Source organism: Podarcis bocagei, assembly GCF_964188305.1.
Source record: "Podarcis bocagei genome assembly, chromosome: 18".
In the NCBI taxonomy this organism is placed as follows: domain Eukaryota; kingdom Metazoa; phylum Chordata; class Lepidosauria; order Squamata; family Lacertidae; genus Podarcis; species Podarcis bocagei.
This window is the reverse complement of record NC_138144.1, coordinates 9,155,628-9,170,515: the sequence shown is the minus strand read 5'-3', so window position 1 is coordinate 9,170,515 and position 14,888 is coordinate 9,155,628. Positions and strand designations below refer to the sequence as shown.

General features: G+C 44.2%; 1 protein-coding gene across 1 annotated transcript in view; it reads right to left on the bottom strand.

The window, feature by feature from the left end:
• LOC308577398 (vomeronasal type-2 receptor 26-like) overlaps window positions 1–14,888 on the bottom strand; it is a gene marked incomplete at its 3' end in the record, with an annotated part of 74,467 nt that overhangs the window by 993 nt on the left and 58,586 nt on the right. Inside the window, exons 2-4 of the mRNA XM_081177513.1 lie at window positions 5,796–7,187; window positions 4,855–5,082; window positions 179–305 (exon numbers count right to left, since the gene is read on the bottom strand). Coding sequence (XP_081033639.1) covers window positions 179–305; window positions 4,855–5,082; window positions 5,796–6,536 — 1,096 coding nt within the window. The 5' untranslated portion in view covers window positions 6,537–7,187. The remainder of the gene's footprint in view (window positions 1–178; window positions 306–4,854; window positions 5,083–5,795; window positions 7,188–14,888) is intronic.

The window sequence follows — 14,888 nt, the reverse complement described above, 5'->3', positions numbered from 1 at the left end:
TATGATCATTCCTTTCAACTCTCTTCCAGGATGTAATGAAGGTGATTAATCCTAAAGGAGTTGAGGAAGGAGCCACATTTCACAATGTCTGCAGAATTCTCACAAAGAGTGTGTGAGACTGAATTTCTGCCCTGTGTTTACTCTCTCCAGGAATTCCTTCCCCCTTGGAGTCACCCACCTTCCCGAGCGGAGAAGGTCCCTTCTGCACACTGAGCACAGGCATAGCAGCAAATGGGCTTTCCTTCTAGAACCACCTTGGCATATCCAGGTCGACATCTTTCTGTACACCTGGAACGAGGCACGGCCTAACCAGAAAGACAAGAAGGTGCAACAAAGAGGAACAGTTAGGAATATTTGTGGGTATGTAATTCAGTCATAGGGACGCGGGTGGCGCTGTGGGTTAAACCACAGAGCCTAGGACTCTCCGATCAGAAGGTCGGCGGTTCGAATCCCCGTGACGGGCTGAGCTGCCATTGCTCAGTCCCTGCTCCTGCCTACCTAGCAGTTTGAAAGCACGTCAAAGTGCAAGTAGATAAGTAGGTATCTCTCCAGCGCGAAGGTAAACGGCGTTTCCGTGCAATGCTCTGGTTCACCAGAAGCGGCTTAGTCATGCTGGGCACATGGCCCAGAAGCTGTACGCCGTCTCCCTCGGCCAGTAAAGCGAGATGAGCACTGCAACCCCAGAGTCGGCCCTGACTGGACCTAATGGTCAGGGGTCCCATTACCTTTACCTTAATTCACACATAGAGTGAATTCAAACAGATCTCTGGTCTGCAGCCTTTGACCCCTCATCAGGGTCCTTTCAACCCCCCACTGACCATTGGGGCGACCAGAATATCTTGTTCTTCATAATTAGTTCAGGACAACTGAGGTTTGCACCACACAACTCTGTTTCCTCTCCTCCATTTACCTGCTTCCCTGCTTAATAAATCTTCAAAGAAAATGGCAATGGAGTCTGAAATGTGATTTCCCCAAAGTTCAGGATTCGAATAATCTCTCAATCACTAATTAAGACAAATTTAATATGACTTTTCCAAGTATTGGTTTCCCTCACTCTGTTATTGAGGCATGCAAGGCTTCCTCTTGTTGCTGATGAATTTCCTAGTTATTTCTAGTTCATATGCCATTCCTTAAAATTAACCTTATATTACAATAGGGGTTTTTTTTAAACTTCTCATCCTTCACCAACAGCTGTGCACTTCTCAATTCCTGCACGTACAATAGTTTAACATTTGCAACATCTACAAGTGAACTGAGTACACAAATTAAAAAAATCAACAATAAATCAGTAATTATCATTTCTAAAATAAATTGCTTTCCATCCTTCTGCATGTATGAAAGCCCAATAGTTCACTTTTACTAGGGGCCTTCCCTTTTCTTCTTATCTACGTAGTATTTCTGTTGAAGATTCTGGTGTCTTCTCTGAGGACCTCTGGGCTCTATCCTTTCTTTGAGCACCCCAAATTCCCCTCCTATCTCAACTGCTGTGGAAAGAAGAAGTGGTGGTTGCAGCTGTTATTGACGGTCAAGACACCATTGGTCAACCTGATATGGTCATTTTTCAGCGGTGGTTTAAGGAAAAACATAATAAGCATCTCCTAGCCTTCTCCCTTCATGGATCACTGCCTTGCCGTGGCGAAGGGGCTTGAAGAACTCAGAGAAGCTATGAACTATGCCGAGCAGGGCACCCAAGATGGACAGGTCATAGTAGAGAGTTTTGACCAAACGTGATCCACCTGGAGTAGGAACCGGCAAGCCACTCCAGTATCTCTGCCAAGAAAACTCCATGGACAAAGACAACAGGCATATAAAAGTTATGACGCTGGAAGATGAGCCCCTCATGTCGGAAGGTGTCCAACATGCTACTGGGGAAGAGCGGAGGACAAGTACAAGTAGATCCAGAGCTGATGAAGCGGCTGGGCCAAAGCCGAAAGGACGCTCAGTTGTGGATATGCATGAAAGCGAAAGGAAAGTCCAATGCTGTAAAGAAAAATATTGCATAGGAACCTGGAATGTAAGAACCATGAACCTGGGTAAGTTGGATGTGGTCAAAAATGAGATGGCAAGAATAAATATTGACATCCTGGGCATCAGTGAGCTAAAATGGACGGGAATGGGCGAATTCAGTTCGGATGACTATCATATCTACTACTGTGGGCAAGAAACCCGTAAAAGAAATGGAGTGGCCCTCATAGTCAACAAAAGAGTGGCGAAAGCTGTACTGGGATGCAATCTCAAAAATGATAGAATGATCTCGATACGAATCCAAGGCAGACCTTTTAACATCACAGTAATCCAAGCTTATGCACCAACTACTGGTGCTGAAGAAACTGAAATTGACCAGTTCTATGAAGACTTACAAGACCTTATAGAAGTGACACCAAAGAAGGATGTTCTGCTCATTATAGGGGATTGGAATGCTAAAGTAGGGAATCAAGAGATAAAAGGAACAACTGGCAAGTTTGGCCTTGGAGATCAAAACGAAGCAGGGCAAAGGCTAATAGAGTTCTGCCAAGAGAACAAGCTGGTCATCACAAACACGCTTTTCCAACAACACAAGAGACGGCTCTACACATGGACATCCCCAGATGGGCAACATCGAAATCAGATTGATTATATTCTCTGCAGCCAAAGATGGAGAAGCTCTATACAGTCAGCAAAAACAAGACCTGGAGCTGACTGTGGCTCAGATCATCAGCTTCTTATAGCAAAATTCAAGCTTAAACTGAAGAAAGTAGGAAAAACCACTGGACAGGTGAGATACAATCTAAACCAAATCCCTTATGAATACACAGTGGAAGTGAGGAACAGGTTTAAGGATTTAGATTTGCTGGACAGAGTGCCTGAAGAACTATGGGTGGAGGCTCGCAACATTATACAGGAGGCAGCAACTAAAACCATCCCAATGAAAAAGAAATGCAAGAAAGCAAAGTGGCTGTCCAACGAGGCCTTACAAATAGTGGGGGAGAGAAGGCAAGCAAAATGCGAGGGAGATAGTGAAAGATACAGGAAACTGAATGCAGATTTCCAAAGAATAGCAAGGAGAGACAAGAAGGCCTTCTTAAACGAGCAATGCAAAGAAATAGAGGAAAGCAACAGAATGGGAAGAACCAGAGATCTGTTCAAGAAAATCGGAAATATGAAAGGAACATTCCGTACAAAGATTACCATAATAAAGGACAAAAGTGGTAAAGACCTAACTGAAGCAGAAGACATCAAGAAGAGGTGGCAAGAATACACAGAGGAATTATACCAGAAAGATATGGATGTCTCGTACACTCCAGGTACTGTGGTTGCTGACCTTGAGCCAGACATCCTGGAGAGTGAAGTCAAATGGGCCTTAGAAAGCACTGCAAATAACAAGGCCAGTGGAAGTGATGGTATTCCAGCTGAACTGTTTAAAATTTTAAAAGATGATGCTGTTAAGGTGCTACACTCAATATGCCAGCAAGTTTGGAAAACTCAGCAGTGGCCAGAGGATTGGAGAAGATCAGTCTACATCCCAATCCCAAAGAAAGGCAGTGCCAAAGAATGCTCCAACTACCGCACAATTTCACTCATTTCACATGCTAGCAAGGTTATGCTTAAAATTCTACAAGGAAGGCTCAAGCAGTATGTGGACCGAGAACTCCCAGAAGTGCAAGCTGGATTTAGAAGAGGCAGAGGAACCAGAGACCAAATTGCAAACATGCGCTGGATTATGGAGAAAGCTAGAGAGTTCCAGAAAGACATCTACTTCTGCTTCATTAACTATGCAAAAGCCTTTGACTGTGTTGACCACAGCAAACTATGGCAAGCTCTTAAAGAAATGGGAGTGCCTGATCACCTCATCTGTCTCCTGAGAAATCTCTATGTGGGACAAGAAGCTACAGTTAGAACTGGATATGGAACAACTGATTGGTTCCAAATTGGGAAAGGAGTACGGCAAGGCTGTATATTGTCTCCCTGCTTATTTAACTTATATGCAGAATTCATCATGCGAAAGGCTGGGCTGGATGAATCCCAAGCCGGAATTAAGATTGCCGGAAGAAATATCAACAACCTCAGATATGCAGATGACACAACCTTGATGGCAGAAAGTGAAGAGGAATTAAAGAACCTTTTAATGAGGGTGAAAGAGGAGAGCGCAAAATATGGTCTGAAGCTCAACATCAAAAAAACGAAGATCATGGCCACTGGGCCCATCACCTCCTGGCAAATAGAAGGGGAAGAAATGGAGGCAGTGAGAGATTTTACTTTCTTGGGCTCCATGATCACTGCAGATGGTGACAGCAGTCACGAAATTAAAAGACGCCTGCTCCTTGGGAGAAAGGCGATGGCAAACCTAGACAACATCTTAAAAAGCAGAGACATCACCTTGCCGACAAAGGTCCGTATAGTAAAAGCCATGGTTTTCCAAGTAGTGATGTCTGGAAGTGAGAGCTGGACCATAAAGAAGGCTGATCGCCGAAGAATTGATGCTTTTGAATTCTGGTGCTGGAGGAGACTCTTGAGAGTCCCATGGACTGCAAGGAGATCAAACCTCTCCATTCTGAAGGAAATCAGCCCTGAGCGCTCACTGGAAGGACAGATCGTGAAGCTGAGGCTCCAATACTTTGGCCACCTCATGAGAAGAGAAGACTCCCTGGAAAAGACCCTGATGTTGGGAAAGATGGAGGGCACAAGGAGAAGGGGACGACAGAGAATGAGATGGTTGGATGGTGTTCTTGAAGCTACCAGCATGAGTTTGATCAAACTGCGGGAGGCAGTGGAGGACAGGAGTGCCTGGCGTGCTCTGGTCCATGGGGTCACGAAGAGTCGGACACGACTAAACGACTAAACAACAAAGCCTTCTCCCTCTGTGACTCCCCCTACCTTGTTGAATTTTTTGTTCCACTCAATGGCTTCTGGGTTAATGGTGAACTTTATGCCAGCAGACGTCTCTCTCCTTATATTCCCAATTTTCACAAGGTCACGAGACTTATTGGGGGACATCACCCAGTTCATAATATTAAAGTCTGCTGGCAGCTCCCAGTTCTCATCCAAGCACAGCCTGCCCCTGGAAGTATTCAGACACCGGATTTCTCTCAAGAAAGGGTGAAGCTGGAATGACAGGGGAAAGCACCAGCACTGAGAAACCTTGAAGCCAAGATGGATATCTCAGTCCTACTCACTTCAACCTCTTCTGATTTGGGGCTGCATGTATCTCATGTAGACTGGAATTCCTATTCAGCTATTTGTATTACTACAGAACCTGCAAGTGCCCCAATTTTCCAGGGATGTCCCTGAATTAGAGACAGTTTTTCATGTGATCCCAGAATTGCCCACTTTGCCTTAGAATGTCGCTATTTTCATTGGAGAAATGTTGGCAGATGTGGAGTTATCCAACCCACAGGGCGTCCAATCCTATATCAGAAATTTTTAGTTTTTTTATATTTTAGTATGAATTTCTTTATGTTGGGAGCTGCCCAGAGTGTTGAGGCAACCCAAGAAGATGTGTGGGGTATAAACAGTGCTATTTTTCTAGAAAGGAAGGTGCCGGAACTCACCAGGAACACCTCCCTCTGAGAATGGCAATGGCACCCACCTGAGAGGGGCCAAAACTGAGTTCCAGTGAGTTCCCCCCTGAAAAAGCCCTGGGTATAAACTGTAAGATTATCATAATGGAATGGGCCGTCTCTATTTTCATCAGAGAAATGTTGGGGGGTCTACTACTATTACTAATACTAATAGTAACTATGATATTTTACAGGTCTATCCCCAGTCAAGATCAGCATCTGTGTGGACTGCAGTTTGCAAAAAGGGGAAGGAAATACCTGCCACGGCTGTAGCCTTTGGGGTCCCCATTGCTCTCCTTCCTCCACCATCAGCCTCCTCTGGGATCTAGATGAAAGCGAAGCATGCAAGGCCTGAGCCACAACTTGAACATTGATGTAAGTGCCATAGCTGTCTAGAGACAGCATTCTCTCACGATCCTCTTGGGGTAATGGCTGCAGTTTCTCCTCCTCTCTGCATCTTATCCTGCCTTTCATGGACAACAGATGCTTTGAATATGAACACTGAAAAGCTTCATCCAAAAACTCTGGAAGAAGTTTGAACCGAGTTTTATATATGCTGTGCTCTATTCCAGTCTGAATTGCAAAGGACAGAGAACCATGGAGGTGCTGGAATAGATATGGCGGGGTGTAAAAGCCAATTCTGATTTCTAGCAAAGCTGTTGTGATCCAGACTTTTGCCCCTATTTCCTTCTCATAGATATTGTTTATTACCATGAGTATTATGATAACATGTGCATTGGTTATATAGGAAACAAATACCCCAACTTGTCTCCATAGGAAAAAAGATTCCCCAGGCCTGATAAATTGATTTACATCATTTGCTGGTACGCTTTTAGATAAAGCAATGCAGATCCCTTTGCTGAGCAGCAGAGGTTTCACAGCGCTCACAAATCTTTCTCCACTGTCATTGTCTGGAGTGCAGAGGCCAATCCACGTCCATCCAAAATACAGGAGCAATTCAACCATTCCCTGGTACTGACTTTCCTCTTTGGGAGTCATCCGGTAGACAAAAGGGAACAGGGTTTTACCTTCGAGAACCTGGGCAGTGAAGCCATAACTGATCTAGCAAGGAAAGCAAAAGTTCAGCAATTTCATTTAATTTCACCATAACAGATATTTACTTATCTGAAATGACTGATATCTATTGAGATTTGTGCTGGCTGAGGCTGATGGGAGTTTTAGTCGGAAACATCTGGAGGTGTCAAGTTGGTGAAGGCTCAGTTTTGAAAAAGGGATGTAGGATCCATAGCTCAGGATTTCCCCATTTTTAAAAATATCCCCACTTGACCCCTCCAAAGAGAAAATAGAATTTTACGCAGTTGAAATTCTCTTTCCCTCCATGCTCTCCCACTACTTACCTGTGGGATTTTGTAGATGCCTGACAAGGCTGAAATCACTTTTGAGATGACAGTATTGCTTCTTTCAAGAACAGCCAGCAGGTGATTCTGTTCTCCACAGTGATAATTGGGAATATTGCATCCACTGCCTGCAAGCAGCTCTAGCATGGCATCCGAAGTCATCCTTGCATCGAAATAGTTCTCATAGAGGTTGTAGCCCAGAGTAATGTTGGGTAAGAGACTGAGATCCTGGTTGAACTCTTGGATGGTGAACAGGAAAGACAGTGTTTGAAAGCTGGACCTAGTTGCCTCCCTGCAATAAATGACTTCTTTAAAAAGAGTGAAACTGATATTCATACGAGTGGGGAGGGGGATATTATATCCACAAAGATTAGTATTGATTATTTCATTCTTTTGCATTAATATAAAACATTTTCCTGTCTAGCATAGAACAAAAATTTGGAAATCTCTGGTCCATGACTGGAGCTTTGATGCAAACAGCACACAGAGCTGTTCAACAGTGGAACAGACTCCCTCCGAAGGTGACCATGTGTCATGGATGCTTCAGGTGAGATTCCTCCAGATCCCTTCCATCTCTACAACTCCATGATTCTTTTCTACTGTGGTTCTATGAGTAAGAAATGAAGGCACCCCTCAAAATGTGTGCTATACTGGGAAGTTGCTGCAAAGCCTGCTTTTCCTGCATTGGTCTCTGGCTTCTTCCAAGGGGCTAGACTATAGGTAGATAAGAGACAATTTTATTGAAGGAGGGGAAGCACCAAATACCTCAGTCCCCTTTTAGTTACAATTAAGCTCTAGTGGCTTTCAGGTTTGAGTGCGTGGTTAAACCCATAATTTTGCACATGTTTTTCATCAGTGACTCTACCAATGAGGACACACCCTGATCTGTGTTATTCCATATAATCATTTTATTTGAAGCATATCATTCCTGCTCTTCACCCATAGAAATACAAGCATTTTCTAGAGTTTCTTAAAACACTTCTAATTTTTTTAAAAAAAGTGACAGAAAGGGAAAAGTGCTAGGATTGGAGGAGGAAACCTTTAATGTAGCTGAGACAGATTTCCCCATGTTGAGCTGTAGGCCTCCTGTTCCATCGTGTTAATAGAACTGTGATAAGGTTGGGATAGGAAACAGGTACCTATGGATTGCAAGTGAAGAAACATCAAACATCTCACTGCTTAGAAATGAGGCCAGTTGTTTGTGTGTGAGAAAAAGGAATAATTCCTTTTCACATTTTAGAGACCTGACTCCATGAAAAGGAAGTCTCCTGATTCATATTATTTATCATTTCAATTAAAGCACATCTTTCCTGCTCTTCAGCCCCCAAACGTCACCCAGAGGATCTTAAAATTCCATTTGTAAAACTGTAACATGGAATAATATTGAATGAAACCTTTGAGCCTTGGAAATTGCCTGAGTTTCATGGCATCCTGCAGGTGGGGAAATTCAGTGCATCCTTTTGACCCCTGACCAGATTCATTGGCATCCTTGCATTATACTAAAAGCAACACAGAATCAAAGGTAGGAGAGTGTTTCACTAAGGAAGACCCAGAGAACATGGAAATAGGAGAGGTTTGTGTGGAATCTTATACTAGACCCCCCCCCAGCTCCCATCACCCCCAACCAGCAAGCCCAATGGTCAGGGCAGGGCAGTCCTGCAACATCAGCCCTTGGCTCCCCAGCCCTGAGATAGGGGCTCTTTCCTATTTCAACCATTACAAGGACTGGGGGACCATGAAACCCATCCGAATATGATTTTACATACACTTCTTTCCTGACGAAGGGTGTCTGAGTAAAGCTGTATGGAGTTGTCTTAAGAAGGCGTTTTGGAGAGATGATCGCACTGATGAGAAAGTGTCCTGGCCGGTAGTAATTGCGAGCATCCGTTTCATCCCTGACCAGATTCAGGGGGCATTTCGCCTTGTGGTTCCCGCAGACTCCAAAGGGCATCATGAGCAGCAGAAGCAGGGATCTCATTCTGGCTCTGCCTCCTCCTCCTCTTACCTGCCAAGGAGGCAAAGCTGAAGAACCCAAAGACTCTTGCAAGGCCAGACTGCCTGGGCTTTCCCAATCTGGGTGGTTTTCAGCTCTACCTTTGGAGCTAGGAAGCGCAAGGCAGGCACACCCTCTTTCGCCAGCTCTGCATCTTGACTCAGTCTGTCTCCAACACAGGAAAAATTCTCTGCACCAACTTTTTCTTTCCCAGTCACAGCGCAATTAATATTGCCATGCTGTTGTTGCTTTCCGAGGCTCATGCAATTTCCAGAAACATCTCTTGAGCTTTTAGAAGATGAGATCACTATAATTTTGACTATTCTAAGTGGAATAAGTTTCAGCACAATAACTTTCTGGAGTCATGACTGGCTCAAGCGGCAGGTGCAGAACTGGAGAAAAACATGTTGGACAGAAGTCAAGGGGTGTGCTTGGAAGTTGGAAGTTTGGCCTGAACTTTGCTCACAAGCACCAAAGAAGGAGCTGGATCCAACCATGGACTCTCCTTCCTTGGAGGTTTTTAAGCAGAGGTTGGATGGCCATCAGTTGGGATTCTTTAGCTGAGATTCCTGCATTGCAGGGGGCTGGACTAGATGACCTTGGGGTCCCTTTCCAAGTCTCCCATTCTATGATTCATTGGAGGTTTTAAGAAGAGGTGGGAGAGTCAGGGATGGACAACAGCCAGATGAAGGAGTCCCAGCCTTGTATCCCAGGCATCCTAAGCCCTTTTAAAATGTGGGGTTTGGGGGGGGGGCATTATTGGCTTGTTGTTTTTATTTTGATTATATATGTTGTGGTTTTATATTTTGAACCGCCTTGAGACCTCCAGGGATAGGGCAATATATAGGTTCAGTACATCAGTAAATAAAGGAATAAATATGAATAAATAAAAATCAATCAATGGAGAATGCTGAGAAATGCCATCCTCAGTACTGTCAACGGGATACATGGTGGTGGGATCTTGTTTCCTGGAGGCTGCTAGAGACAGAGACTGGTGGAGCCTGCGATGGGGAGGGATTTCTCAAGCCCACCCTCTGGCCGCTTTGGGTGGGTCTGGGCTGCTTGATTCCTGCCGCTCCCTTCTGGTTCTCCCCCTGAAGGGAAGTAGTGCCTTGGTGGCTTCGAAGCAACTTTAAGTGAATTTCCATCCCATCTTTCCAGTTACAGGTAGGTAGCCGTGTTGGTCTGCCATAGTCAAAATAGAAAAATTCCTTCCAGTAGCACCTTAAGATTATTTATAGATTGTAGGCTCACAGACAACTTTCCAATACCGCCTTTTACACAAAATTGGACTCAGACCGCACACAAGAATAAAAGAAAGAACTGAACAAGATTGTTAAGGAGCTACCTCCACACATCCAGGAACAGATCCTCACCAACACACCAACAGAACCTTGACCAGGAACTTTCTATCTTCTACCTAAAATACACAAACCAGGAAATTCAGGTATTGGCACTATTACAATGGGTGTCTCCAGTTATATGGACTCTGTTCTGAAACCATATGCCATCAGTGCTCCCAGCTATGTATGTGACACCACAGACTTTCTGAGGAAAATACAATCTTTAAATAATCTTCCCAACAATACTATACTAGCTACTATGGATGTGGAATCTCTGTATACCAACATCCCACACAACGATGGTTTACAAGCTATAAGGAACACCATTTCAGATAAAACCACAGTGGACCTTGCCACCAAACTCTGCCAATTTGTCCTTACCCACAACAACTTCAAATTCGGTGATGACCTGTTCCTTCAGATCAGCGGCACAGCAATGGGCACCCGCATGGCCCCACAGTATGCCAACATCTTCATGGCAGATTTAGAACAACGTTTCCTAAACTCCTACCCACTCAAACCTCTCTTGTACCTGCGATACATTGACGATATTTTTATCATCTGGACACATGGTCAACAGACCCTGGACACCTTTCACCAGAAATTTAATGATTTTCACCCCACAAGCAACCTAACAATGAATCAATCCATGCAAGAAATACATTTTTTGGACACTACTATAAAAATACAGGATGGGCGCATAGACACCACCTTATACCATAAACCAACTGACCGACAAACATATCTACATGCCTCTAGCTACCATCCCAAACATACCAAACAGTCCATTGTATATAGCCAGGCACTACGTTACAGCCGCATCTGTTCCAATTCTACAGACAGAGACTCTCACCTAAGAGATCTACAGCAAACCTTTTTAGAACTAAAATACCCAGCAGATGAAGTTAGACAACAGATCAACAGAGCCAGACTGATACCCAGAGAGAACTTGCTGCAAGACAGACCCAAAAAAGAAAACAACAGAACACCTCTAGTCATCACATACAGCTCCCAAGTTAAAACAGTACAACGCATCATCAGAGATCTACAACCTCTCCTGGACAATGACAGTTCTCTTTCTCAAGCTCTAGGAGGAAGCCCTTTCATTGCCTACAGACAGCCACCTAATCTTAAACAACTCCTAACCCACAATAATACTACAATCAGACTTAACACGGACACTGGCACCAGAGCCTGCAATAAACCCAGATGCCAACTTTGCTGCCACATACACCTGGACAACACCATTACTGGCCCCAACAACATCACACATACCATCTCGGGACTATTTAATTGCTCATCGTCTAACATTGTGTATGCCATCAAATGCCAACAGTGTCCTTCAGCTCTCTATATTGGGCAAACAGGCCAAACCTTACGCCGAAGAATAAACGGACATAAATCTGACATCAAGAATCACAAAACAGAGAAACCAGTAGGAGAACACTTCAATCTCCCAGGACATTCTATACAAGATCTCAAAGTAGCTGTTTTACTACAAAGGAATTTCAAAAATAGACTGGAAAGAGAAGCTGCTGAATTGCAACTCATTACCAAACTCAAAACCATGGAGAGACCTGGTTTGAACAAAGACATTGGATTCTTATCTCATTATACATGACTAAGCCATTTTTCACCTTCTCACCCCTTGCCTTTTCCTGGAAGACCTATTGCAGTCGTTAAGAGTCGTCAACAGGCTCATCTCAGCTATCTGCCAATCTCCCATTCCCACCACCCTTCTGAGTAATACCCCTCCCCACCTTCTCACTATATAGAAGGATCTGGCAACTTCTGTTTCAGTGAATCTGAAGAAGTGTGCATGCACACGAAAGCTCATACCAAGAACTAACTTAGTTGGTCTTTAAGGTGCTACAGGAAGGAATTTTTCTATTTCATCCCATCTTTGAAAGGCTTCTCCAACAGAGGGAAGCTCTCTGGATTTGGTTGAGGGGAGAAATGTTGCTCTGAACTTTTGACTCTCCCTTCCCCTTCGACATGTTCTGCGGAAGGAGAGCTTCTCTTGCACATGGAGCCAACTTGCTCCTCGTCTTTGAGCAGAAACTTCTCTACTCATAAACAAATTGTCTGTGCACAAGCCAGGCTAGTATTCTAGCAACTTTATTATTCTTTATCAATTTATTTATTCTTATTTATTTATTCACTTATTTAATCTGATTCATAAAATCCAGCAGCACTTGATTAGGCCAATAAGCCCTAAAGCACTTTATTTTAAGATAAGCAGGACATTCAGAAAAAAGTTTACAAAGTTACTTCAGAACATTAAAAAAGTGAAAATAAGAAAAGGGACTGAAATTGTATCAGCTTCCTAAGAATCTGGGTGGATGCTATATTTATTAAATTTATTTTTTTAAAAAAGAATTATTAAGTCTCCATAGATATTCCAAAACACTTAATTTTATAACGAATTATTTTAGAGTGTTGTTTGTGCTGTACTTTTGTACTGTTTTATTGTTGTTAGCCGCCCTGAGCCCGGCTTCGGCTGGGGAGGGCGGAATAGAAATAAAATTTATTATTATTATTGTCTACCTGCCAGAGTTTTTTTAAAAAACAACTAAATACATAATTGCTTCTTGACTCCCCACCCCTCTTGATGTTTGTTTTATTACTCCTTTTTATCCCCTGTTTTAAAAAACATGTTTAAGTTATCTAAGCCCCGAAGTCGTATATCAGTAATCCTCTGCTTATATTTCAAATCCTGCCTTGGACTTCAGGTCTGGATGTTAGTATGACAGATAATATAACAATGGTCTCCATTCTTCCTTATGTCCTCTTCGTTTAGCAGGGAATTTCTCCCTTTCCGCATCTTCCACCAGCTTCATCAGCCATTCCTCCTTGGGGGGGAATTCTCCTTCTTTCCACTTCCGTGTCTATAAAGTCCTGGCTCTTGTGGTTGCATTCAGAAAACCTCACGAACCACCGGCCAGTTTCTCATCTCCCTTTCCTGAGGAATGTTCTGGAGCGAGCGGCCGCAGACCAGATCCAGGCGCTTTGGAAAGAAACTGGTTTTCTGGATCCGTTTCCAGTGGGGCTTCGGCCATGGGACCAAGAAGCAGCCCAGCAGGCTGGGAAGTGCTGGGACTGCGCCGTCCTTTGGGCCGAGTCCTCTTCTCCAGGCCGGACTGCTGACTGCGGAGTCACTCTGGCCTGGGACTGGGCAGCCATTTTCTCTCTGCCTTCTCTGTCAGGTTTCAGTCAGAGTCAGTCTGCCTCAGTTGTGAGCAGTGTGTCATCTCCGTCAAACTCTTTGGAACCATGTTGTTTAGGAAGAAGTTTATTTTAACTCAGTAAAGTCAATTAAAAACTCTGCATTAGTAGTTTACGCTGCGCGTCAGTTTAGGTCTGGCGTCGCTTCCAGACGGTGTTAGTTGGGGAAGGCTTTTCAGCTCCGGGAGCCTTGAATGTGGGGTTTACAGGGCTCGATCCTTTCCACAGGGCACTGGCTCCCGGTGGAGTACAGGATAATAATAGTAGTAATAACAATAATAATAATTTATACCCCGCCCATCTGGCTGGGCTTCCCCAGCCACTCTGGGCAGCTTCCAAAAAAATATTAAAATACTGTAATACATCAAACATTAAAAGCTTCCCTAAACAGGGCTGCCTTCAGATGTCTTCTAAAAATCTGGTAGTAGAATAATAATAATATGTAGGATAAGGTTAGGATGCTGGCTTAACCTTTAAAGCCCTATAGGGCCTAGGTCCCTCGTATCTATGGGGCCGCCTCTCCTGGTATGTCCCATGGAGGACCTTATGGTCTTCAAAGGAAAACATCTTGGAGGTCCCGGGCTACAGGGAGGTTAGGCTGGCCTCAACCAGAGCCAGGGCTTTTTCGGCCGTGGCCCCGATCTGGTGGAACGCTCTGTCCCAAGAGACTAGGGCTCTGCGGGACTTGACATCTTTCCGCAGGGCCTGCAAGACGGAGCTGTTCAGCCAGGGCACAGTCGGACCCCCTCCTTTGGTAATCCCCACAGAACTGTAGCCCAATGGGTGCCATCAATTTGATTTTGAATTGATTTTAGAATGAATTGATTTTAGAATTCTGTGTTGCTTTTATTGTTAGCCGCTCTTAGCCCGGCTTCGGCTGGGGAGGGTGGGATATAAATAAAATTTTCTTTTTCTTCTTCTTCTTCTTCTTCTTCTTCTTCTTCTTCTTCTTCTTCTTCCCCACATTGTTTAACATCTACATGAAACCACTGGGTGGGGTTATCCGGAGGTTTGGAGTATGTTATCAGAATTATTTTGACAACACTCCGCTCTATTTCTCCTTCACATCTGCAGGGGAGGCAGTGGAAGTGATGGATTTCCTTGGTCTTGCCTTGGTAATGGATTTCAAGTGGGGTTTAGGCCTGGTTTTGGCACAGAAACTGCTTTGGTCGTCCAGTATGGTGACCTCTGTTGAGAGAGAGAAGCATGTCCCTGATAATTCTTCTCGACTTCTCACTGGCTTTCGGTACCATTGACCATGGTATCCTTCTGGAGTGACTCTCCGAGCGAGGGGTGGGTGGCAGCGCTTTGTGGTGGTTCCAGTCCTACTTGGATGGTCATTTCCAGACAGTGTTACTTGGGGAATGTTTTTCAGCTCCGGGAGCCTTGAATGTGGGGTTCCACAGGGCTGAATCCTATTCCCACATTGTTT